Source organism: Argentina silus (assembly GCF_951799395.1).
Source record: "Argentina silus genome assembly, chromosome: X".
NCBI classification, from domain to species: Eukaryota; Metazoa; Chordata; class Actinopteri; order Argentiniformes; family Argentinidae; genus Argentina; species Argentina silus.
In genome coordinates, this window is record NC_139653.1 from 17,741,207 (window position 1) to 17,768,320 (window position 27,114).

Below are 27,114 nucleotides of genomic sequence, written 5' to 3' on the forward strand. Positions count from 1 at the left end.
TTGCATAGTGGTTTTGTTTACTACACTTCTGGCAGGTGAGTCCATATGCTGGACTCCATTGATGTGGCTGGTAAGATTTTCCACACTTCTTGCATGTGTTCCCTTGTGAAGTGCTCTCCCTCTGAAATGTCTGTTTATGTCTTATTTTCCAGTACTGATTGTTCTGCTTTGTTTTTTTCCTGTATGCTGCATGAACTTGGTCCTGACCAGCTGCACCCATTGCTTGAATCTGTGTTTTTTCTGTCTCTGCAGCTCTGTAGATGTCTATGGCTTTCTCAAGTTTGAGTTCTGATTCCCTTAAAAGTCTCTACTTAAGGCGCTGGTCATTTATGCTGAACACAATCTTGTCTCTGATCATGTCACTCTCCAATCTGTCAAATTCACAGGCTTTGCTTTTCTGCCTTAGCTCTGTCACATATTTGTCTATTTTAACAGATTCAGTCGTTGTATGAGCCGGAAACTGATGCCTTTCAAATACTACATAATCCTTACGCAAACAAAACTCTTTAAAACAGAATTTCCTCAACTGTTTCTCCATCCACATATTCAATAGGGAGTGTATTATACACTTCTAGAGCGTCCTCTCCTAGCGCGTGCAACAGAACGTCTACTTTCACCTTTTGTTCCTTACCATCTGCGCCGCTTGCCGTTAAATATATCCCATCTTCTCCAGTTTTCTCCCAAATTGCCTGTCAGCACTACCGGTGGTGGTAACTTGAATTCATCCAGTAAGTACAGACCAGAAGATTTGACGTATTGCTGCCTGGTACGTTAGCTGTCTCACTCAATGCAAGCTGATCTGGCTCCCGCTCTTTGTGGAGAATTCTGTTAGTTACGTTACTCACTAGCTGTTAGCTGCTATCTTTATGGCTAACATTTCTTCGACTTGGACTCAAATATATTTGCTAACTGGTATACCATAGCTTAATATAATAATGTAAACAAATATTAAATAAATATACATAGGAGATGCATTCCATACACTCCTTATGGACAATATATTTGCTAACTGGTATACCATAGCCTAATATAATAATATAAACAAATAGAATAATTGAACAATCATTGAGTGATTTTGCCCCATAAAATTCTCACAGTTTTTTAGTACTTCAGGTTCATCATCATTATTGACAGGTGCAGGACATTCCATTCCATGTAATAACACACAATATGACTTAATATATTTACAGTATACTGTTGTAAACATCATATTGATGGAAATGGCTTCTGTTGAGTAGTGATGGGGCTGGATCTGTGCATGTCATCTCGTTTTGTGGCAGGCCGCAGTATACGACTTGGCTGGTTTGGCCCAATGTATTTCAGAGGAGTGCATTTAGGCTTGTCAATCACCTCCAAACCCAGGTAGGGCTGCAAAGCATGTGGCACGCACACTGTCCCCTCCTGGAAATGGGCAAGGGAAAGGTAAGAGAGAGAAAGAGATAGAAAAGAGATCAATATCTGACTGCATTGTGTGTGTGTGTGTGTGTGCTCTCAGCTATTGGAGGAGTTCCTGTCCCTTCAGAAGGAAATCTTCTCCTCTCTTGAACTCCACTACAATTAAGAGCACCTCTGGCTCTCAATATGCTTTGATAGATGGTGGATGTATGATTAGATAGATAGATAAGATTTGTAGTCTGGAAGTCTGGTTCTCCAGCTCTTGATTTTAATACTATGGTTGGAAGATGGGTATAAAACAGAATGTTGAAGGACATAGTCTTTCTCTTAGGGTTAGGGTTTCTGGTCTGTGGTCCAAGCCTGTTGTCTTTGAGTACAGAAACAGACCACACGGTCTGTCTTTTTTTATGTACCTGCTCTCTCTCCCTCACTCTCTATCTATCTTCTCCATCTCTCTCTCATTTACCCTGGCAGAATGTAACATTTCTCTTTGATCTGTTTGCCAGGTAGCAGTTGTATAAGTTTACAGTGTATTACAGTTTATTCTCACTTGATCATTCTTGCTCTAATCAACCCAAACACAACAATTCTCTGCACAGAGTGTTAATTAAATTACTTGGAGTCAGATTATTCACATTATGATATGCTTTGTCATGAACAATACATAGCCACATTTCCTTGCCAAACCTTCATATTGTACCTGGCAACCTATAAGACCCTACACGAGCATCGCTCTGCATACTGTTTTGTATACACACTATGGTTATGCAAATACTGTTCTCCCACAGTGTCTACGTTACTTATAATGCACTGTTTTCAACTCAAGGCACCAACTCAGCCAGAGTTATGGTTAGGATTAGATGTGTGTGTACTTGTCAAAGTGTTGTCAGAAGAGAGTTCTCTCTTACCTTGGTCTGGTGAGTCTCCAGAATAGCAATGATCGTACGGGGGATAGCACATGCTGTGGCATTCACCTGGAGCAGGAGAAAAATCATGGTTATTATACCTTGAATTGCTGAATTCCAAATACACCTCTAGCCCGGACAACTTACCAGTGTGCATACAGGGGTCATACAAAGGTTTGATAAATCACACATTTCTTTTGTATATGAGTATTATGAAATTTGTGCTTATTAGGATATTCAATCACAACATATGCAATTTAGCAGATTATCACTTATCGAAAGCGACTTACAATACAATGAGTACATACATTTGTTGCATATATGGTCCCAGCGGGTATCAAATCCACAACCTTAGCGTTGCTAACACCATGGTCTACCAATTGAACCACACAGGACCAAATCACAGTACAGTATACAGTGCTAATTGAAAGTATGTGAACCCCTTGTGCAATTAGAGATTTTTTTTTATTTTTTACCATGAAATCTTTATTTAATCAGAACCAGTCTTTTTTATCTGACATAACAGGTTTATATTTACCAATTTCATATGTTGGTTTAGAGGAAATCATGCGTGTAGTAGAAAAACTAAATCGTAAAGAAATTAGTACAGGTGCAAAAATAAGTGAACCCCAAGTTGGGACTTTGATAAATAGAGATAAGAAACCTGGTCAGTTTTGTGTTACACATACAGGAAGAGGGTAGTGAGAGCACACCAGTCTGGGGAAGGCTATAAAATCATCAACAAGATTTGAGCACCATCAGTCCACTGTGAGGCAAATTATTTACAAATGGAGAGCATTTAACATGACAGCAACTCGGCCTAGAAGTGGATGCACTTCCAAAATATCCCCAAGAGCCACAAGAAAAATAATAAATCAGGTAAAAGCCAACCCAAACATAACCTCTAGAGATTTGCAGACCTCCCTTGCTGCATCTCGGGTAACTATGCATGCTTCAACAATAAGAAGAACACTGAATCAAAATGGCATTCATGGGAGGGTTGCTAGGAAGAAGCCTGTGCTGTCAAAAAATAACCAAACTGCACGTGTTAACTTTGCCAGAGACCACCTGGACAAGCCTGAAGGTTTGTGGAAGACCGTTCTCTGGACAGATGAGTCCAAATTGACCTTTTTGGTCACAATCAAAACCACTATGTTTCACGAAAACCGAACACTGCCTACCACCAAAAGAACCTTATCCCAACAGTCAAGCATGGTGGTGGGAATGTCAAGATCTGGGGCTGCTTTTCCTCTTTTTTTCCCCCTCTGGACCTGGACGACTCCACATCATTCAGGGAACCATGAATTCTGAGGTATACCATATACCATTCTTAAACAGAACATCAAACCATCAGTCAAGGAGAAGCTGGGCTGAAAATGGGTCTTCCAACAAGATTGGCCAAGTCAAAGTTCTGACCTAAATCCAATCGAGATGCTGTGGCAGGACCTGAAGCAGGCAGTTCATGCCAGACACCCCTCAAACCTCACTCAATTGAGTTTGTAAGGAGGAGTGGGCAAAAATCCCTCAAAACAGATGTCAGAGACTGATTAGTGGTTATACGAGACGTTTACTCCAAGTTATCACTGCTAATGGAGGTACCACAAGCTATTGACTGACGAGGTTCACATATTTTTGCACACATGAAATATGAGTTTTTGTTAAATCAACCTCTTTTGTTAAATAAATGTTTGTGTCCTTTATTTGGAATGTCTTTATTACAAATTGGGGTTTAGATAAATATTTTATAAGTTCATTTAAATATTTTATACAAAAATATTGACCATCCCTGTAGGATTCACAAACTTTCAAGCAGCACTGTATGTCAATAGATACATCTATTACTATTAGCTATTGTATCAGAGGCAATTCACCGTCCTCTCTCACCGTATGAGCGTAGTGTAGGTTACCATCCTCTCCCTCATAGAGGATGTTTAGTCTGCGGCTTTGGTAGTCAGTGCAGTTGGATCCGCTGGAGATCTGTTGTAAACAAGGGAGGAAGCACAACAAACTATGAAACCTCAGGACAACAGACGCTAGCGCTCTGTCTAATTAATTGGTTTTATGCTCTTTTACTGAAGTGGTGGGTTTGCATCTTTTTGTTCCCAGCACTAACACACCTGATCTAACTAACGGTCCTAAATCAATACTTTGATTAGTTGAATCCAGTGTTTAAAAAAAAAAAATGCCCTCCAGGAAAACAAGACAAACAAGAGTCCACCTATGAAGGGTATAATTGGTCATTGATGACTTTGTGCTCACCTCTCCAAAGCTGTCCCGCCCTGGCATCCAGGCTTCGATGTCATACTTCCTGTGAGCTGGAGGGCCTAGTTCCTGTGTGGGCATGTCCAGTACTCTAGAGAACAAACAGCACAGAGCCACTTTAAGCAACGGGACTTCGTACAAAAAATTCATACAAAAAGCAGAACACCAAATCGAGTGGTTAAGGTTAGGATTAGTTGTCAGGAGAAGGCATTAGCAAACATAAGCAGAAGCAACAAGAATTACCGAACAAACAAAAATGTGTATCAATCACAATTCGAACCAGCAATGTTGAAATTGCAAGTCAGGGTGCTAATGCCTCAACCACCCCACCAACCTCTTAATGAGGCATTCTGCCTTTCTTATTCAACTGCAGGTTCTGCCGTTTGTATTAAACTGCCAGTATAAATGGTCTCTTTCACGTCTGCTCGGTCACATTCAGAGCTTTTCAGATGACCTGGGTCATAAGATTTCATATGAATTTGGTGTTCTGATCTATTTTTAAATTTTTTAAATTTTGTATGAATTAATATGAATTAAGTGTGAGATCCCATTGTGAGATCCCGTTACCTAAGATGCAATTGGGAAAATGTAGTCAATATGTACTGCATGTAGTAATGCACTATTGATATATAGAGTTGGTGCCTTGAGTTGAAAACAGCGCATTATAAGTAACGTAGACACTGTGAGAGAACAGTATTTGCATAACCATAGATAACCATACATTTGGAATTGAGTGTTCTCCAGTCTGAGTAAGTTAGTTTAATCTTGTTCTAATCAAAGTGCTGTTTAGTTGTTTGTTTTATTGAGGCTATCCTGCGTTAAGCCTGTTCTCCAGTGTGAGGAAGTTAGCTGAATCTTGTTGTAATCAAAGAGCTGTTTAGTTGTTTGTTTTGTTGTGGCTATCCTGCCTTATGCTCTGATAAGTAGTTTCTATTGAAAGCCACCTGTTTGAAGTCAATAGCTGTGAAGTGCTGTCAATCTCCAATGGGAGGGCCTAAACACTATCCTGCCAGGTATTTAACTCCTGCTCACCCTGGACCAGGATTAATACATTTGGGATTGAGTGAGTGGCGAAACCTGTCTGGTCGTTCACTGATCGTCAGGTGGGAGGGGTTGCTACTCTGCTAGTCATCAGAAATCACAGAATCTGCATTTATATTGTGACGATTGCAGAGCAACAGCCTCCTGAAACGAAGACTCCAGACACTAAGACGAAGGAGTCTATCTGTGGAGTCCATCGAGGAAGGCCATACTACTAAGTATTCTTATTCTATTTTGATAATTTTTTCATTACCCTGAGTGTATTGAGCCTACCTATATCCTACATTTCCCACTAACCCTTTCCCTCTATACCGGCAAAAAATCACAATGAGCTTTCTCCCCATTCCTGTTATTTCATCCATCAGGAGGACACATTGACGCTACACCTCCGCCCGCAACCCTTCCAATCTAATCTACCCACCATCCTCAACTGACCACGACCTCACTGTCACGGGAGGACTTTGAACTGCCAGTCAGCGGACGGGAAAGCAGAGGCTATCTCAGCCTATGCCTGCTTCATGTCTCTCCACTTCCTTGCTCTCACAGAGACATGGATTACACCGGATAACACAGCTACTCCGGCAGCCCACTCTGATGTCTACTCCTTTACTCATTCCCCTAGACTCTCTGGTCGAGGAGGAGGAACAGGACTCCTCATCTCGCCTAAGTGGTCACATAATGTCCTTCCCCTGTCACACCTGTCCATTTCCACCTTTGAATTCCATGCTGTTTCTATCACCTCCCCAGTCAAACTTCACATTGTTGTTATCTATCGTCCTCCAGGTCAGCTTGGCCACTTCTTAGATGAGATGGATGTCCTTCTCAGCTTCTTCCCTGAAGACGGCACACCACTCACAATACTGGGTGACTTCAACATCCAGTCGGAGAAGCTTCACTCGTCTGGAGCACTTGACCTTCTCTCCTCCTTCGGCCTCACCCTGTCCCACTCTCCTCCCACTCATAAGGCGGGCAATCACCTCGACCGTCACAAGATCCTCCCATACCTCAAACCTCACTGTTACCCCTCTTCCGGTTTCTATTCATCATTTCGTATCCTTCTCCCTCCCTCCCAGCCAGTCTCTATCCACACTCTATCCTCTCGTCGCAACCTGCGCACCCTCTCACTCACCGCTCTCTCTTCCTCTGTCTTATCCGCCCTACCCTCTGTTGAATCCTTCTCTCTTCTTTCCACTGACGCAGCTTCCTCCACCCTCCTGTCCTCTCTCTCCTCATCCTTCGACTCTCTCTGTCCACAGATCTCAAGGCCGGCACCATCCACTCCTCGCGCTCCCTGGCTTGTAGAATAGGGCTCCGGGCAGCTGAGAGGAAATGGAGAAAATCTGGCCTTCCTGATGATTTAGACCCTTATCTCTCTCTCCTCCTCAACTACACCTCATCTGCATCAGCTGCTAAAGCTTTATACTACCATTCCAGAATTCAAACCTCTGTCTCTAACCCAAGGAAACTGTTCTCCACATTTTCCTCACTACTCAACCCTCCTCCTCTCCATCTGCCGATGACTTTGTCACCTACTTTGAAAAGAAGGTTGATGACATTAGCACCTACTTCCCGCTATCTCTCACCAACAATGCTACCTTTCCTCCCAAACCCACTGTGCAACACCCAGTCTCTGGTTTATCAGATTTCTCCCCCCTCTCCCCTGACGATGTTCTAAAACTGGTCACATCCCTGCCCCCTTGATCCGAGGAAGGCCATACTATCCCCTCCCCCCTTCTCCAATCCATCTCCAAAGACCTCCTTCCGTTCCTTACCACTTTAATCAATTCCTCTCTATCTACAGGATCTGTCCCAGCTGCCTTCAAGACAGCCAGAGTCAAGCCTCTTCTCAAGAACTCTTGACCCGTCTGCTATCCATAACTACAGACCGGTATCCCTTCTCTCCTTCTTATCTAAAACCCTTGAACGTGCTGTCTCTAACCAACTGTCTAACTACCTCCTTCAGAACAACTTCCTCGACCCTCACCAATACGGCTTCAAAGATGGGCACTCTACTGAAACTGCTCTCCTCGCTGTCACGGAGGCCCTCCCCTCCGCTCGAGCTTCCTCCCTCTCCTCTGTTCTCATTCTTCTGGACCTGTCCGCTGCTTTTGACACAATAAACCACCCGATCCTTCTCTCCACCCTCTCAGAATTGGGCATCTCTGGCTCTGCACTCTCCTGGTTTGCATCCTACCTGGCCGGTTGCTCCTACCAGGTGACGTGGAGAGGATCGCTGTCCTCTCCATGAGCCCTAACCACTGGGGTCCCCCAGGGCTCTGTTCTTGGGCCTTTACTGTTCTCTCTCTATACCAAATCTCTCAGCTCAGTAATTTCTTCACATGGTTTCTCCTACCACACCTACGCTGATGACACTCAACTTTTTCTTTCTTTCCCCTCTTCTGACTCACAGGTGGCAACACATGTCTCCGCATGTCTTGCTGACAGTTCTGCTTGGATGTCAGCCCACCACCTCAAGCTCAACATTGACAAGACTGAGCTGCTCTTCCTCCCAGGGAAAGCCTGCCCTCTCCAAGACTTCTCCATCACAGTAGAGAACTCTACTGTGACCTCCTCCCATACAGCCAAGAACCTTGGGGTGATCGTTGACAACCACTTATCTTGTGCGGCGAACATCACAGCGACAGCTTGCTCCTGTAAATTCTTCCTCTATAACATCAGAAGGATACGTCCATTCCTCACCAGAGAAGCAGCACAACTTTTGGTCCAAACATTTGTAATCTCTCGCCTTGACTACTGCAACGCACTCTTGGCCGGACTCCCTGCCTCCGCCATCAGACCTCTGCAGCTCATCCAGACCGCTGCCGCTCGTCTGGTGTTCAACCTCCCCAAATTCTCCCATGTCACCCCCCTCCTCGGCACCGTCCACTGGCTCCCAGTAGCAGCTTGCATCAAATTCAAGACCCTGGTGCTCGCCTACCGGGCGGCAAAGGGAACAGCCCCTCCCTACTTGCAAGCAATGGCTAGCCCCCAAACCCCTGCATGATCACTCCGCTCTTCCACCTCGGCTGCCCGCCTGGCACCGCCACCTCTACGTGGATGCAGCGGCCGTGCCACTCGGTCACGGCTTTTCACTGTCCTGGCGCCCCAAGCTTCCCCCCACTGTCAGAACTGCAGAGTCACTACCGATCTTCCGCCGTAGATTGAAAACCCATCTCTTCAGGCTACATCTTAACAGTCCTTCCTAAGACCTCTTCACCCCCACTATCCTCCCTATACTAACCTTAACCCCAACCTTGAAACCTCTTCACCTCTACTTCCCCCCTGTACAAGTTCTCTCCTGTTAATAAATAATAATAATTAAAAAATTGGCTTCTGGCATTATGACTGCCAATGGCCCCTGGTGTGAGCATTGATTACTTTGTCTTATGATGACTGTTGGATAGATGATTCACTTACTTAAACAAATGTATTTGTTGTAAGTCGCTTTGGATAAAGGCGTCTGCTAAATGCCATAAATGTAATAGTGTGTATACAAAACAGTATGCAGAGCGATGCTAAAAACCATAAAAATCATACCATAAAATGATGATTTATTTATAAAATAAATGTGACCATAAAAGCCACACATTTATCCGAATATTATCTATCTATCTATCCATTCATCCATCCATCATCTATTAAAGCATATTGAGAGGTGCTGTTACCTGTAGTGGAGTTCAAGAGAGGAAAAGATTTCCTTCTGAAGGGACAGGAACTCCTCCAACAGCTGAGAGCTCTCCTCTCCCGTCTCATCTGCAGTCACACCAAACATCTCCACCTATGCAATCAGTCACACACACACACACACACACACACACACACACACACACACACACACACACACACACACACACACACACACGGTAAGTACTTACATACTTCCATGCATATCATACAACAGGGTCGCTACATGGTCAGCTAAATGTGGTGAATGCATGATTTTGTCCCGGCCCAGCATTAAGGCAGATGACTCCTGGAAGCAGGGTCCAGACTGAAGATTATTATAAGACTATTATTAGACTGCATGTGTAATTCATGGGAGGGGAATCCAGAAACAGGATTTAGGATCTTCCTTGGTATGAAATTGTTGTATGTGTTTCTACCTTGTTGAAGTGATGTACTCTGTAGAGGCCCCAGGTCTCTCTGCCAGTGTCTGTCTCAGCTCTGTAACACGTGCTACTGCACACTGACCTGCAACGGAAATACCAGACTATGACTTCACATTACAGCTTGGAATAAGTAGGTAATAACAATGGTAATTACCAGTAATTACTGATAGTTACTGGTAACAAGAAATACAATGACCTTGTTATTACAAGGTAAGACAGACTGTAGTTTCCACTTAATTATTCTGCATGAAAGATGCTTGTTTCCATATTATTGTTACACCGTTTCCATATTGTTCTTCAATCATTGAAACTGATGAGCACATATTTAATTAGATTTATAACCAAGAAACAGAGACTTACTTTTGAAATATTATTAGAACTAGGAAATGTTATATTACTGATGCATTTTGTTCTCAGGTATGACTGTATTATCACCAACTGACTATCAGTATGCATGCATCAACTGCATGCATCAACTTCACCATTAACAGCAATAAGCTACACAATAGATGCAATACATAGGCCTACATGAGGGGTTTATGGATAATTCCATACAGTTATTTTCCCTTATTAACACATTGAGACTTTGACATTTGTAATAATAAGTCCAGTAGGTAATGTTGCTCTGTAATGTAATTGTTTGTGGGTGGAGAATGAATGGAGGCAACACCTTCAAAACCTTTGTATCACACTTGTTGTTGGACGGAGTTGGCTCTTCTATTGGACTGAATACATTCAATTGAGGCTAATGTTAGCTTATTGCTATCAAACTTCAAAAAATGTTTCATGTAACACAGCTACAGAATCTTTACTTAATGTAGCAAGACTCTGTAACTCTTAACTTTGAAAATAATCCTTGGTGACCTTTAAACAAAAGTTAAAGTTCTTTAATTACGTGTTTTGTATCAAGGTTGTTCAGTGAGTTGGCTGTTCTTCTATTGAAAGAAATAATTGCAGATGAGCCCCTTAAAAAGCTACAGTAGCTCCTAGTGAAGAGCAGAAAACCTTTACATTAACTGCAAGGAATCATCCATAAAAATGTAATGTATCAGACCCATTGGGTAACTTATTACTGTGTTACATTCAGTGGATGCATGCACCACTGACTGAGAAACCATGGTCTTAGTTTTGAGATTAAGACAGGGTACATGGATAGCACAAAATGGAAACGTAGCCATTGGTATGGTAATAAAAGCATTTTTCAGCTCTTATACCACCTTATTTCTGGTAATTACCATGGTTATTAACATGTTAACACACACTTATTCCAAGATATAATGAAAAGTGCTATCAAATACATTATTAGGCAAAAACACACTTGTCCACACACAAACAAACAAACACGCACACAGAACATCTAAGTACTATATACAGCAAAAATGTAAAACTCGACTTCACTGTACTTCTAGAGGGCACCTTCCATTGCATTCTCCATATTGGATATCCAGGAAATAATAATAATTAAAAAAAGAAAACAGAGGAAGTGCCTTTCACCTGGCAGGAAGGTCCCTCCAGTTAACAGCATGGTCCATAAAATAACCTGGAGGACAGAACGACATATCCTGCTTTTACCTCAAGTGCATACACCTGCATCAGTCAAGCTAATCAAGAAGTAGCTAACATTCTGTGCAATAGGAAGGACAGTGGATACTGGTGGTCTGGTGTATGTAACATGGGGTCCAGTCTCACCTGCTACACCCACCTCCCCTGTGCCAGCCAGGTTGAGGTCAGGAAAGTGGGCGGGGTCCAGAGAGTACACTTGAGATTGGTGGGCGTGGGGCTGCATGCCACAACCCTCCTGGGGGGGTCAGGATGCATGGATAAGTGCTCTGACTTTTAATTAGAAAAGTCATGTATATATGTGTTCACAGTACAGATGGACAGGACAGTTATGCTTAGATACTCACAAATACAGCCCCCTTCAGCATGTCTGGCACAACCATGGGGATAAACCCCTGAGAGAATCAGAAAAAAAGAAGAATTAGACTTATATTAAAAGTAGAGAGAAATGATATCACCCATGACTCACAGGCTCATTCTCAGGTCTCACCTGCCGCTGCAGGGTATCCAGGGCAAAGTTCTGTAGGGCAGACTGGAGTCTGGCACCTGCTCCCCTTAGATAGTATGACCTTTGGCCTGAGACATGAGCAAGACGCCTGCCAGGCAGAAGATAGGAACAAACCAAAGGAGAGAGGTTATATAAATTAAAAGAAATTCACAGTGAATATCACACTACACAAAGACATGGGGTACAGAACATGTACAATGAACAGAGGGTAAATGAACAGAGGGTAAATATTAAAACACAAACACTGATCATAAAAATTAAGTGAGTGACTCCAAAACAGGAATCCAAAACAAAAGATGTTTAATCTGAAGCCCCTTCACCCTGGCAACCAGCTGGAGCCACCATCCAGACAAATATAGAATTCAACTAATATTTAACTGCCATTTACTAATGACATCCCCTCAGGCTGCATGTAACACCTACATGTACTGTAGGAACAAAGTTCCTGTTTTGTTTAGCTGCAGTGTTGATGCAGTGTGTGCTTAGGCCTTTGGTAGACAGGGATGACTCTAATTAATGTTTAGGTTATTTATGAGAGAGAGAGAGAGAGAGACAGAGAAAAGCCATTTAGGACTACTGTGTCTGACCTCTGTCTGATAATACCAAGCTCCTCCCCAAGCTGTAGGTGTCCTCTGGGTTTGAAATCAAACTCTGAATTGTAAGAGGAAAGAGACAGCAAGGCATCAAATACTACACTGAACATGTTATGTTTATGAAGTTACAGATCATTTCAACCAATAAATTAATCCATCACATTGTCTTTGTATAGTGCTTTTTATAGAACAGTTTTGTGTTACAAAGTGATTAACATGTTATAATTTATAACACTCTACTGTATATTTCCCTTTATTACACTACATATGTAATATACTCTTCCCCACCTGGCTTCTGTCCAACCACCTCGACCACTCTTGCCTGGCTCTCATCTCCAATTGGCTGAAGGGAGGAAGGGGAAGTGCGAGGATGAAACTGTAGTTCGAAAAGATTTACTTTTCCAGATACACAGGAATTGTCTAGATATAGTGTGTGTGTGTGTGTGTGTGTGTGTGTGTGTGTGTGTGTGTGTGTGTGTGTGTGCGTGCGTAGCCCTGTCTCAAGTGTATTCTCACCACATCTGGGTGTGTGGTGTTAGGCAGCCTGAGCACTCGGCTGTAGTGCTTCTGCTCCAGCTCACTCTCTCTGGGGTAGAGCTGGCGTAGCCTGTGGCGAATGTCCCGCCCCTCCTCCTTTGCTAGCTTGAACTCCAGAAGCTGAGGAAGAAACAAGGCCACTTAGTATCACACAAGGGTCTTCTTTCTGGCCTTGACTTGATATTAAGTTAAAATATTAGGAAGGTAGGTTCTACAGACACAGCAGAGAAGGGGAAACATACATTAGCCAAGGCTTTCTTGTCATTCTGATCCTGTAAAAATGGGAAAGACGTAGATTATTATAACCATATCTAATTCAAAATGCACACTTAACAAAGGCATTATGTTCAAAAGCACACGTATGGTCTGGCCGCATCTGTTCTCATCTTCCTCACAGCTCCAACGGGAACAGATGGGGCTACGGTATAGTCATCAACATATGCAGACTGACCACAAGAGCTCGAACTCTCTCACTGATCTTTGTCTTCTGCTCCTCCAGCTGAGAGATGTCTTTTCGCACTGTCTGTAGTTGCTGCCAAACACACACCTGGAACACACACACACACACACACACCTCTGACGTCTTTGACATAGTGTCCCTAGATCACCTCCGTTAAAAAATACTAAAAACATGACAGTCGGTAGCTACATCCGATGACATTATAAAAAATGACATGTCAGTGTCAGAAACAATTGCCACTAGTGTACTCTCCTAATCTACAATGTGTTGTCATGCATGAGCGTATCCAAAGTGATGGACGGTCAGCTACACTACAACTTGTATGTATAATTTTAATACATAGAAAGCTTACAATCTCCCTGACATCTGCTCCCCGTAGATCCCCTTTCCGATTGTTCACATTCGCTATGACTTTGTCGGACTCCTCGCATAATACTCGCATGTCAAGGTCCGGCTTGTCACTGTAGCCCTCGCGTACATGTTCGTACAGACTGCTTCTCACGCCATGAGCCAGGCGACGTGGGGTGAGTTTTGTTCCCCGCTTGGCATAGTTTCTAGCGATCGGTTTCAAAACATTCAATGCACTAAACATTGTGGCTATGCCAATGCAGGTCGCCATGTTTCAATGAGAAAGTGGAGGGGAAGTGACAAAACAGAAAGCCAATGAAATGACGGGATTTGACAATAGGCTGAGCCGAAGAAGAAAATCAGTTGGCAAAATATGTACTTTTGAAATATTTGAACATGAATCTATTTCAATGTGATTATATTGAATACACTAAACCCCCCGCCCATACACACACTTGTTTCAAGAATAAAATAAAGATCACGAGTGAGTCCAAAACAAAACGTCATAACCGTTTAACGGTCAAAGGGTAGCCAATCAGACAAACGGAAATATTATACTGCGGCCGACTCTTGTCGGCATCGTCTCTAAAATGAGTCTTTTAACATCACTGCGTTATTTGTAAATTAATAAGCGATTTATATATTTGTGTTTTGTGCCATGGTTGACCATTACTCGTGATAAGAAAGAAGGGGGCGTTTTGGTGGATGTTTTTATAGAGGAGATTGCCAGCAAGTCCCAGGGCGTTCAGTGTTGATATCCCGCATGGGTGTAGATGTGATTGTACACCATGAGCCGTGATGCACCCCTCACTGGAGGCCGGGATCACTCACAGGCAATGCGGGCTCACAGGCAATGCGCACCGAGGGGATCGGAGGACAAGACACACGAATGGCAACTATTTTAGTTATACACTTCTGGCCTGACCATAGACAATCGGGCTCATAGCTGTTCTAGCTAACTGAAAAGGCCCTTGTCTAAATCCACACATTCTGAGGGTAGATTGGACCAATTAGGCCGGGTTAGTTTGTCAAGGTAATGTTAACTTTGGGAGGTTGCATGTTGTGTCCGCATTTGCTAATTGGGGTGCCCGTGTCCTCCTCATATTCTAACACTTTTTGTAGCTAGTTCACAGTGCAGTCGTCATGAATCCTATGATCTCCCTCTCTTTCAGATGAGCTCCGTGCGTGGGGGAACAGTGACCTGGCGGCCGCAGCCCTGGCAGGATGGGGATAGTGGGGGAGGGGAGCCCCTCTCTGACAGCGACTCAGAGGAGGAAGATTTCCCAGATGACAGCACCACCCCACTGGGGGACTATGTCACACATGGTAAGAAGGGGACTGGGAGATGGGTGAAGTTTACTTTATATTCCATATGGGCAGGTGGTTGGTCGGTTGGATGTCACAAGTCACAGGATATCATCTGGGGGGAAAGAGAGGTTAAGACAGAGACTGATATCAAGAGGTTGAGTGGAGCTGTGGATGTCATCAACCTTATTCTCAATAGGTGACAAAGTAATCTGCATAGAAGGAGGAGCGAGGGGGAGGAGGAGATAGAAAACAGTTTTCTTGATTAAAAACAGAAGAATTTGAGAATGGTAGAAGGTAGCTTTAGCAGCAGACAAAGAGGATGAGAAGTTGGAGAAGAGGGAGTGATAAGAGGTTAGGTCATCAGGAAGGCCAGTTTTCCTCCATTTCTTCTCAGCTAAATGTAAATGTAGCTGCCTGAAGCCCTGTTCTATAAGATTATAGAGATTCAGACAGCCAAGGAATGGGTAGAGATGGTTGACAGAGCTGGCCTGAAGTTAGTGGGCAAAAAAGATAGAGAGAGCCGAGGGTACAAAGTGATCGTCAGAAACATAAAGAGGTGGTGATGAGGTTAAACCGCTTCTGGTGAAGCTTTGTTCAACACTAATGGTAGGGTTTGTAGTGTTATGTATGTAGTGTTACAACTAAATGTTTTTTATCATGTGATCTCATTCATTGATCACTACCAATTTATCATGGCCATTTAGTACATTTCTAAAGCTCAAATGTTTTAAAGTTAAAATTTATTTATTTATTTATTTATTGTATTCCAACCTCTATCTGCCTTGACTCAGTCTCCCTTTCTGTTTTTCTCAGGATTAAAGCAGCTCCTGGATGCTCAGCAGCTGTGTGATGTAACTCTGCTAGTGGAGGGAAAGAGGTTTATGTGTCACAGGTAGGCCAATGATTCATCTCTCATTTGTAGTATAACCACTGTGCAGGCATCCAATGGTGCACATTAGCAAGCTGAAATGTCATACATATATATATATATATATATATATATATAGAGAGAGAGAGAGAGAGAGAGAGATCAGCAGCAATTTTATTTCTACTAAAGATAGGCTTGAATACTGACGTACTTGAATGGATGTGTTAGTGTACTCAATCACTAAAATAGTACTTGACATTTTAAAATACAACGATTAGTGGTATAAATTGACAAAAAGAACTGGCAAAGATGCAACTGTAAGTATTTGTACTATTTGAGGTTGGCAGCCCAGCTCAGCATGTGATGATTATGTTTTCTAGCTCTACAAGTTCTGAAAAGGGTTCTGAGAAATGTGATCTGAACTGCGTTCCAAGCCATGCATTAATCTCTGTTATAAAACGGGTTGATGAAAACAAGCATTGTGACTGGCCAAGAGCTGTTCGAAGCCGTGATTTAATAACAATAATGTCATGGTCACATAATAATATATTTCTACGCCGCAGTAGATCAGGTTCCCTTGACAATGTTTGTCGGTTCCCTTGACAATGTTTGTAGTTTTGGGAACTATATTTCTCAGCCCAGGGCAGAAACCACCACAATATATCACAAAATAAATATTTAAAGTATTTCCTTGTCACAATTTTCTGATTTGTTGTGCAACTGTTGTATAAAAGCATTATTGGCATTAATGCTAAAACACACAGCTGAGAAAGGGGTGCCAGGCGGTTAAGGGTTAACATATACATGCGTCCAACCCGATGGCTTTTCAAAACAAATAACATCTGGAGTCATTGATCCAACCTGGTGAATGGCTGCTTGAAGAAGGAGCACTTGTGCCATCGCTAATTTATTTAATATTTCGGTACAAAGCAGTTTTGTTTCATCACTTGAGAGCTTTCTAAACAATAGACTAAGTTGAAGATGTCTGAACAGGCGAATAAAGACTCAACAAAACTCCGTACGAGGAAGAATCACGATTCTAACCTCGAGGCTAACGGTTCCATTGCTGGCAGCGAGGCTATGCAATGAAGACAATGAAGACAAACTGACTAAAGAAGTTGTGAGCATCCAAGTGCTCAGGCAGATTCAAGCGTACATGGAGGTCAACAGGGCTATCAAGAGATCTACTTCAGCGATAGACAAACATTATTGAAAGACTTGACAATGCTGAGGGCCACCTGTCTTTCTGGAGGAAAACCCTCCCCGCGCCACAGTCTGGGGTGGAAAAGCTACAAAATAAGATTGATGATCTAAATGGGAGAAGCAGGAGAAACAACTTAGACTTCAGAGGCTTTCCAGAATTATGCGAGGGAGATGCTACCACTTTTCTGGACACGGTCATTCCTGAGCTGCTTGGCATTGATTTCCCGAGAGGCTTGATCATTGAACGGACAATGGGTCCTCGCATCGGGACCATTGACAGCTCCGCTCCACCGCCACGAGCCATCATTGCTAAGTTCCTGTGCTTCCAAGATGTTCTATGCATACAGAGAACAGCAAGAGCAAAGAAGGATCTAAACTGGCTGGGGAGCAGAATCGGCATTTACCAGGACTACTCTAAAGCGGTTGAGGCCCAGTGAAATAAATTAAAGAAATGTAACGAAAACCAAGAAGGCTCGACAGTTCACCAACACCATGTGAATATCACCAGTGGACACATGCCATTTCCCAGCACCCGGAGAACTGAATTAACTGACTTTTATTTTATGGATTAGGCTATAACTTTATTTGACTGTAATGAAGGCTACCGGAGGAGAGCGGTTTTGTATGTGGCCAGTGCACGGAGATGGACTTCGACAACAACAAGGCTAATGTAGCTTAACTAACATCTTTCACTGCTGTCCCATAACGTTATCCAGACCTTCAAGTAAGTTGATGTTTTAGTAGATAATGGGAATGGACTATTTTATTCTTGCTGAGTTCACGGTCTATAGATACCCACAGGAGCTGGCTGCAAAATATAGCCTGATACTTTTTTTCTATTTATTTACCATTCTGATAAATTTTGCCTAATTTCGATAGCTCCTGCACTGGGTTAATACATCCACTCGGGTGATTGATTACTTACAGCGAGTTCATAATTCTGTTATGAATTTGTATAATTAATTTGTATAATAATTAATTCATGTCATATGCGATGGTGCCACCTTTTTTATGCGGCTCTAATTTGAGATTCATGGTCAGAATCAGCGGTGTGTGCCACATTTTGAGTTTCATCAGTTTTTCTTTTGTTTGCTGTATTTGTTCATGTCCCCCCCTTTCCCTCTATTTGAAGCTGTGTCACACTGGTTATTTTGTCTGAAGTTGTACTATGAGTTCTAATAGTAGTAGGGGGCTGAGCTTTTTTACTTTTAATCTAAAGGGAATGAGTGAGTTGATAAAGATTTTTTTTTTCTTAAACCAAGGAAATATGGAGACAGGAGACACACCTCACAGAAACAAGTCCAAGATGCTATGCAGAGATTGGGTGCGACACACTTTTTATTCTGTTGGCTCAAGTAGAAGCAAAGGTGTGGCTATTTTAATAAGCATTTGCAATTTAAGAGTGACAGCGTTTATAAGGACAGCAATGGGCGTGTGGTTATTATTCAGGCTGAGATTCGGGGTAGCCCTTTGATCTTGGCCAATATCTATACTCGCATTATAGACGACCCCGCCTTTTTTGGCGAGTTAGAGTGTACACTGAGAGAGATGGGAAATGATTATCCAATATTGATGGGAGGGGACGTCAATCAGGTTCCAGATCATATACTAGACTATAGTAGCCCCTCTACCTCCCGCCCACGTAGAATAGTGAATATTGAATAGCACATGTAAGGATTTGGGAAATATTTGGACAGCAACACAATTTTCATAATTTTGGCTCTGTACACCACCACAATGGATTGGAAATGAAACAATCGAGATGCAATTGAAGTGCAGACTTTCAGCTTTAATTCAAGGGGTTGAACAAAAATAGCGTATGAAACGTTTAGGAATTGCAACAATTTTTATACAGTCCCATATTTTCAGGGGCTCAAATGTAATTGGAGAAATTAACGATCATAAATACATTTTTATCATTTTTAATACTTTTTTTCTTTTAATACTGTGTTGAGAATCCTTTGCAGGCAATGACTGCCTGAAGTCTGGAACCCATGGACATCACCAAATGCTGGGTTTTCTCCTTTGTGATGCTTTGCCAGGCCTTTACTGCAGCTGTCTTTAATTGTTGTTTGTTCGTGGGTCTTTCTGCTTTTAGTTTTGTCTTTGGACCATGAGCAGTTCCAAGCCTTCTCCATACTTTTTTCTTCCCATCATGCTGGTACAGGTTGATCTTAGTTTCATCTGTCCAAAGAATGCTGTTCCAGAACTGGGCTGGCTTTTTTAGATGTTTTTTGGCAAAGTCTAATCTGGCCTTTCTATTCTTGAGGCTTATGAATGGTTTGCACCTTGTGGTGAACCCTCTGTATTTGCTCTCGTGAAGTCTTCATTTTATGGTAGACTTGGATAATGATATGCCTACCTCCTGGAGAGTGTTCTTCACTTGGCTAGATGTTGCGAAGGGGTTTTTCTTTACCATATGAAGGATCCTGCGATCATCCACCACTGTTGTCTTCCGTGGACATTCAGGCCTTTTTGTGTTGCCGAGCTCACCAGTGCGTTCTTTTTCTCTCAGAATGTATCAAACTGTTGATTTGGCCACTCCTAATGTTGCCGCTATCTCTCTGATGGATGCTTTTGTTTTTGCAGCGTAAGGATGGCCTGTTTCACTTGCATTGACAGCTCCTTTGACCGCATGTTGTGCGTTCACAGCAACAGCTTCCAAATGCAAATGCCACACTTGGAATCAACTCAGACCTTTTACCTGCTTAATTGATAAAGAAATAACAAAGGAATAGCCCACATCTGTCCATGAAACTGCTTTTGATTCAGTTGTCCAATTACTTTTGGTCCTTTAAAAAAGAGGCTACATATTAAAGAGCTGTAATTCCTAAACCCTTCCTCCAATTTGGATGTGAATACCCTCAAATTAAAGCTGAGAGTCTGCACTTTAAGCCCATTATATAACTAACTTGAATATGTTTTGGTAAATAGCTAAAATAGCAAAAATTGTGTCAGACTCCAAATATATATGGACCACAAGGAGGCACTGTTAACCAGCACAACATATCAACAAAGATGTTTTTTACTTTTACACAAGGCTTTCTAAGTTTGAATATAATGCGGTGAGGGTGGATATTGAGTCCTTTCTGGCCAGGTTAGACCTACCAGTGCTGTCTGATGAGCAGAAGGAATCACTCAACACCAATATTATGTGGTACGTACGGGATAACAACTCTCCCACAGCTGCCCTTTCCCTTGATGCTGAAAAAGCATTTGATAGAGACGAGGTACTTATTTTTTATGTTAGAAGCTTTTGGGTTTGACAAAGTATTTATTGACTGGCTTCACCTTATATATAGAGAACCAATGACAGCAGTGGTCACCAATGGTTTTGTAATGTTCTGGGTACAAAATTAACTGGTCTAAGTGTGAGGCTCTCCCGTTGCCCCTTATTGCCCCAAAACTATGTTTCAGGCTGGAAACCTTCGCTGGCTGGAGGAGGGTATCACTTATCTAGGGATAACATTTCCCCCTCAACTGCAAGACCTTAGCAGAGTTAATATGGAGACCCTTCTTGACAAATTCAGGTCTGATATTGATAGATGGTTGCCCCTATATCTCTCACTTTTGGGAAAGGCGAACATGCTTAAGATGAATGTTGTACCCAAGTTTAATTACATTTTACAATCTCTCCCAATCTCTATCGGTTCCTGTAAAATGATTTCCATGAGTTCCATAGACTCTAATGTTTTCTTATGCAATGGTAAACGTCCTGAAGTCCACTTGAAAAGACTTCAGAAACGGGTGGACTAGGGATACCAAACCTCTTGCTCCATCAGTATGCTTTCTGTCTGAGGCACTTAGCTCAAAGGTGTCTCCCCCCCACCGGGAGCTCCCCCTTGGTATGATATAGAAGAACACCTCTGCTCTCCTCTCCGCCTTATTAGTTGTATTACTGCCTCCTTGTCACCTCACACTTGATCCCACCCCGTTATACCACATCTTAAATGGATCTGGCAAAGGGTGGCAAAGATGTTTAATTTTGACCCTTTTCGGAATGTGAGTTCTTGTCTGCCAGAATGGTCCTCTATCTTGAGTAACATAGGATGTATTGGACACCTTCTAAACTCTACAGGGTTAAATTCATAATTAACCCAGATTGCTGGAGATGCTCGTCAGAGGGTATACTAGTACATGTCCTCTGGGGCTGTTCCAAAGTTCTGGTCACTCATACATTGTTATTGAGAGGATCATTGGTCTACAAATTCAATTCTGTCCATGACTATTCATTCTGGGGGACCCGTCCTCCTTGGACGACCTCTCTTCTAGGATACAAATGGTGGTTATGCTGGGCAGAAGGTTGTTTATCAACAATGGAAATCAACAGACTCTCCTTCTTTTGGGGAGTGGCAGCAGGATTGCTGCATATGAGAGGCTGTCCTTTAGACTAATTCATAAACTAGATACCTTTCCCACTTACCTTTAAGCTCAGCTGTGACACAGTCTTCAACCACACTCCATTTTTATTTTATATGCTATTGCTTTTAATTTGAGAGAGAGAGAGACTCTTGAATGTATATTCTTTATTTGTTTTTGTTATTGTGGTTATTATTGTTTGTATCCCTTGATTGAGTCGACTTATCTGGAAACATATGTGAAACTGGGACTTGTTCAGATGTTAAGATTTGGCTGTGTGCGTATTTGTGTGTGTACTTGTCTAAAAGTGTCTGTTTGTATGATTGTAGTATACAGGCAGGCCTATGTATAATTGTTTTTGCATATATTTGTCATCTGAATACATGTACTTTTGTGATTTGTCTTGTTCCATTTCCCCATAATAAAATACCTATCATAAAATCAAATCAAAAACATCTGGCCTCGAATTATGTTACCCCTGAATGGGGCGTATCTCAAACCTAAAATAGTATCTAACAATCTGGAAATATGTATGGACTGCTTGGCTTCTAGACATTACCCCTGGGAAAGTTTGTAACAAGTGACAATAGCCGAATATGCCTGTCACAAAGTTACATGTGACAGACTACGTGCGGGAGCATTTTGAGGGAACTATAATTACATGGCGTATTAACACTATAGAAGACCTACGGTCTCGTAGACTTGTCACAACCACCAGAAATGTGCGGATTTCATGCTTACATCAATGCTTACGTACGTTTTACCATCAAACACATGTTTAACATTTTAAGCACTGTCCATGTGAAAAAATGGGGCCTGAAGTAGTTTTTTGACCACAATAATGCATTATTTTTCCTCCCCTCAAGAGTCCTCTTGGCAGCCGTGAGCCCGTATTTCCGTGCCATGTTTACCAGCCCCCTGGTGGAGTCCCGCCTCAATGAGATCCGATTGGAGGAGGTAACGCCGTCCGTCATGGAAACTGTCATCCAGTTTGTCTACACTGGGGAGGCGGGGCTCTGCCTGGACACCGCTGAGGACCTGTTTGTGGCAGCCAATAGGCTTCAAGTGATGCCTCTGCAGGACCGTTGTTCTAGGTAACCATAGTCATAGTTACTGGTTGTGTTCTACCTCGTGTTTATTGCAGTCGCTCCGCGCATATGGTAAGATCTCTTGTGGCTCTAATAATCGCTGTAATAAGCCGAGCGACTGCAGCTAAGACGGGCTGGAACGTATATAGTGCCCTGCGACAGTGAAGCATTTTTTCTTCTTTTGGCTTTATACTCCAAACGTTTGGATTTGAAATCAAATGAGGTACTATGAGGTTGAAGTAGAGATACTCATCTTTTATTTAAGGGTATTTGTGTACATATTTTACCATTTAGAAATGACAACACTTTTTAATACATAGTCCCCCCTATTTCAAGGCAAAGTAATGGGACAATTGGCTTGACAGGTGTTTCTGGTAAGCCAGGTGGGTTCCATCACATAATTTGTGCAGGCATAAGAGAGCTGTCAATGCCTAGTATTGATTCTAGGTTTTGGAGTTAGCTATTGATGTCTGTCAACATGAGGACCAAAGAGGTGTCAATGAAAGTCAAGGAAGCCATTATTAGGCTGAAAAATAAGAAAAAGCCTATCAGAAAGATAGCCAAAACTTTAGGCCTGCCAACAGGAACATCATTAAAAAGAAAAAAAGCACTGGTGAGCTCAGTAATCACAAACGGGCTGGTAGGCCAAGGAAGACTTCTACTGTGGATGACCGAAGAATGCTCACCATAATTAAGAAAGAAAAAAACAACAACTGTCCCACAGATCAGGAACACTCCAGGAGGTGGAAGAATATGTCACCATCCGCAGAATACTTCACCAGCCGAACTACAGAGGCATCACTGCAAGGTGCAAACCACTAGTTATCCTCAAAAGGGATGGTCAGGTTACAGTACTGGTAAAAGTACCTAAAAAGCCTGCAGCATTGTGGACAGATAATATTAATCTTATGTACCAGAGTGATTGCAAGTGGAAAAAGGATCTGCCCAAGATTTACAGCACACCACCTCATCTGTGAAACATGGTGGAGGGGGTGTTATTTTTTGGGCATGTATAGCTGCCACTGAATATATTCTGAAGTATACAGAAACATCTCTGATCGAGTACAAGCAAATGCCTACAAATTCATTAGATTGTGCTTCAACAGTAAGACAATGACCCAAAACATACTGCCGTAGTTTTTCAGGGCCAAAAAGTGGAATGTTCATGACTAGTCAAGTCTAACTTCAGATTTAAATCCAATTGAACATGCATTTTATGCAATTCGTGCTTAATTTGGACATTATGTGAATCTGTCCCATTATTTTTGGTGCCCTGAAAAAGGGGGACAATGTATAAAAAGTGTAATTTCTAAATGGTGAAACCAATATGTACACAAATACCATCAAATACAAGCTGTGTTTTAACCTTGTAGTAATTGTTTGATTTCAAATCCAATATTTGATAGAGCCAAAATAAGAAAAAATGCTTCACTGTCCCATTACTAGGGCACTATAGGTTTCTGATTCTGCTGAATTCTGTATCAATCACTTGGGCATTCCAGATGGGAGAGCATTACAATGGTCACGCCTTTTAGTAATCAAAGTGTGTATAGTATCTTCGTATTAGCCTGACAGAAAAACCACCGCACTCTGGCACAATATTCCTGCGTATTTTGGAATTTCTACAAAATACAGTTGACACTGTAGACCAATTTCCAAAACCCCAAAATTATTTTACTCAGGAAATGTGTGTGTGCGTGTGTGCGTGCGTGCGTGTGTAGGTTCCTGTTTGAACACCTTTCTGTGGACAACTGCCTGGGTATGTACTCCTTGGCCCGCTCCCACCATGACCAGCTCCTGCTACGGGCGTCCCTGAGACTGGTTGCCCAACACTTCCCCCGTGTGGCCCGCCAGAAGGACTTCCTCCTCCTGGACCCAGGCACCCTGGGAAGCCTGCTGGGCTCAGACCGGCTGGGCGTGGACTCAGAGGCGGAGGTGTACGACGCTGCGCGGCGCTGGGCCGAGCACCGCCCACTGGAGCGCTACACCCACATGCCGGCCCTGCTGCACCACCTCCGCCCTGGCCTGCTGTCTATGGAGGAGAGCCGACGGCTAAGCCAGGAACTGGGGCCGGCAGCAGCCAGTGAGGGCCTTGGGGGACCGCTGAGGCCCCGCGAAGGCATGTTTGAGAAGAAAATAGTGTGCGTGGACCTGAAACCGCGGGAGGATGAGTCGCTGACAGAGAGGGACTTCACGGTGGACTGCTTCGACCCGCGCACAGGCAAGTGGGAGAAACTAGCAGCACTGGGGTCGCTGCTGTGTCCCGGCTGCACAGCAGTTGGGGGCCGCCTCTTCGTAGCTGGGGGCATTCTGCGGGGCGGTTCAGTGTCGTCCTTGGTGCATGAGTATGATGCTGTGTTGGACCGCTGGCTCCAGCGGCCGCCAATGGTGCAGCCTCGGGCCATGCTGGGTCTCCTGGGCTGCGGGGAGTCTCTCTACGCCCTAGGAGGCTGTAACAGAGCGGCGCTGCTCGACTCTTGTGAGACCCTGGACCTGACCTCGCTGCGCTGGAGCCCTGGACCCAGGCTGCCCCTGCCCCTGCGCTCCTTTGCCTGTGCTGCCCTGCGTGGCCGCCTCTACCTGCTTGGTGGGACAACACTGGAGCAGAACCGCACGGTGGTGCATGCAGGCGTGCTGGTCTACCACACGGCCACTGAGTCCTGGAGCCATGTGGCCTTGGATTCTGGCGCCACCTGCTTAGCGGGAGGAGTGGCGGTGCGAGGCGGGGTGTGTGCCATCGGGGGTTACATGAGAGACGCTACTAAGTTTATAGACGGGAACTACACACACTTGGAGCCTCTGGATGCCACTGGTCGTGTGCTGTTTTTCCGGGAGGGGCGGGGCTCTGTGGCAGAGCGGGAGGTGATGGGGGCTGTAGTGGCAGAGAGGGGAGGAGCCGGCGGGGGAAGCGATCGTGCCCCCAGTCCTGTGGTGTTCCCGGGGCTGCCCCGGCGGATTGCAGCTGGGGGCGTGGCCAGGTGGAAGCGCAGAATCTATGTGCTTGGCGGAGAGAATGGCTCACGTTTCTACGACAGCGTGTACTGTTGGAAGCCTGGCTGGAGAAGCTGGGTCCAGAGACGGGAGAAACTACCGGGCGACACAGGGGGGGTCAGCCAGTTTGGCTGTACCACTCTAAAGTTCCCCAAAAAACACATCCTGTCACGGCTGAGACTAGCCCGGGAGGACTGTAAACCTGAGGATGAGTAGCCTGTGGAAGACCAATGGGATTTGACAGGACAGTAACACATTAAGGGGTTTTCAAATTAAATGTTATGACATTGTTACACTTGAGACAGTCAGTGGGGAATAGGAGACTTGCATCTGAATGTAACCACTGTATGCCACAACACTCAGTCCTTTACAAACATGAGTTGAAAGAAATCTCTTATGTCCTTTATGACTTTTTTAATATTTGGAGTTAATCACTGTCAACCATTTTGTTTGATGTTAAATTTGATGTTTTTAACGGCTGAATTGAATAAATAAATCTAAATTTTAAGTAGTCATTGTCCATGTCCATCATCTATGTCTATTGGATTGGTTTTAAACCTGTTTGATTCACACATATCCTCAGTCTCCTAAAGGAACAGACTGTTGTGATTGACTCAACAATTTAGCTTATTTATTGATGTTATGAGGCATGAGTGTTCTGGAATTTTGCCTTTCTATCCTGAATCCAGTGATGAAATCCACCAAAGGATTCCGTAGCTGCTTTCTAAAATTTCACCAAGGCCCTGTCCAGAAGCAATTTGTACATTACATTACCCACCCAGTCCTTTCAGATGGGCATGGCTCAGATGATTTACTTGTTTTTTTTGGTCAAGGTTTCTTTTTATCCCTATACACCTTGTCAATCCTCATATCAAATTCAAGAATATTAAAGGAGATAATGTTGTTTTATCATGACTGATACCATGTCCCAATAAAAAACAAATGAAGGTTTAATAAACTATTTTTGTTGTTCTGTTGCTAGGATTGCAAACTCTGGTCAGATTTTTATCTCTAGATAATGTATGGGTAACTAACCCCAAGATCAAGAACAGGCATATCACAGAATATCTGACATGCGAATAGGTGTTTTACACAACTTGCTCTTAAATGCCATGAGATTTTAGTTGAACATGCCCCTCCCCTACATTGAGTTCTGTGTCGATATTCTGAGATGTGTAATGACTGTATGTGTTGGGGAGTAAGCATTGGAAAATTCTATAATGTGTAACAGAGAGTTGAGTCCCCCCCGGCCCACACCCACCCAACCCCCCATTCTCGCAAAAAAAAGAAATATCACCTCACAGATTTAATCTGATTTTATGTGTTTGAACTGAAGGGCAACATGCTATTTTGATGACAGCTATGCTATCAAATGAATAAAGGAATATTTGCTTAAGGTCTTCTGATTATTCCATTGACACTTAACATCAACCTTAACCTCTCTGGGCAACATCAGCAGACCTGTATGTCTGTGTCAGTTTGTCTTTCTGGCACTGTAAGTAACCAAGACACAAAAATCATTAACCTGGGCTGCACATACCCACATTGACCAATGTGTTAAATGGCAAATGGAAATGTC

General features: G+C 43.2%; 2 protein-coding genes across 2 annotated transcripts; one reads left to right on the forward strand and one right to left on the reverse strand.

Moving 5' to 3' along the window:
* Window positions 1-1,083: 1,083 nt before the first annotated feature.
* sars2 (seryl-tRNA synthetase 2, mitochondrial) lies at window positions 1,084-14,074 on the reverse strand. Its single transcript, XM_083695173.1, has 16 exons — window positions 13,723-14,074; window positions 13,362-13,457; window positions 13,153-13,182; window positions 12,890-13,030; window positions 12,662-12,716; window positions 12,368-12,431; window positions 11,763-11,868; window positions 11,620-11,667; window positions 11,402-11,510; window positions 11,207-11,252; window positions 9,707-9,794; window positions 9,269-9,381; window positions 4,560-4,653; window positions 4,185-4,277; window positions 2,304-2,369; window positions 1,084-1,401 (listed from the first exon to the last, which is right to left on the reverse strand). Exons 1-16 carry the CDS (start codon window positions 13,987-13,989, stop codon window positions 1,207-1,209), a joined length of 1,611 nt encoding a protein of 536 aa, XP_083551299.1. The 5' UTR covers window positions 13,990-14,074; the 3' UTR covers window positions 1,084-1,206.
* Window positions 14,075-14,289: 215 nt separating this feature from the next.
* LOC310823125 (kelch repeat and BTB domain-containing protein 8) lies at window positions 14,290-26,875 on the forward strand. Its single transcript, XM_083695871.1, has 5 exons — window positions 14,290-14,751; window positions 14,891-15,044; window positions 15,840-15,918; window positions 22,323-22,550; window positions 24,266-26,875. The coding sequence occupies exons 2-5, from the start codon at window positions 14,891-14,893 to the stop codon at window positions 25,749-25,751; spliced, it is 1,947 nt and encodes a 648-aa protein (XP_083551997.1). The 5' UTR covers window positions 14,290-14,751; the 3' UTR covers window positions 25,752-26,875.
* The last annotated feature ends 239 nt before the right edge of the window (window positions 26,876-27,114 follow it).

Bases quoted from the DNA above. Each gene is read 5' to 3' on its own strand.
- sars2 (XM_083695173.1), bottom strand. From the start codon at position 13,989: ATGGCGACCTGCATTGGCATAGCCACAATGTTTAGTGCATTGAATGTT. The intron at 11,869-12,367 runs GTCAGACACAGT...TCTGCCTGGCAG, and splicing joins CTTGGTATTATCAGACAGAG to GCGTCTTGCTCATGTCTCAG. The intron at 4,654-9,268 runs GTAACAGCACCT...TTTGTTCTCTAG, and splicing joins TCTCTTGAACTCCACTACAG to AGTACTGGACATGCCCACAC.
- LOC310823125 (XM_083695871.1), top strand. From the start codon at position 14,891: ATGAGCTCCGTGCGTGGGGGAACAGTGACCTGGCGGCCGCAGCCCTGG. The intron at 15,045-15,839 runs GTAAGAAGGGGA...TGTTTTTCTCAG, and splicing joins GGGGGACTATGTCACACATG to GATTAAAGCAGCTCCTGGAT. The intron at 15,919-22,322 runs GTAGGCCAATGA...CCTCCCCTCAAG, and splicing joins AAGAGGTTTATGTGTCACAG to AGTCCTCTTGGCAGCCGTGA.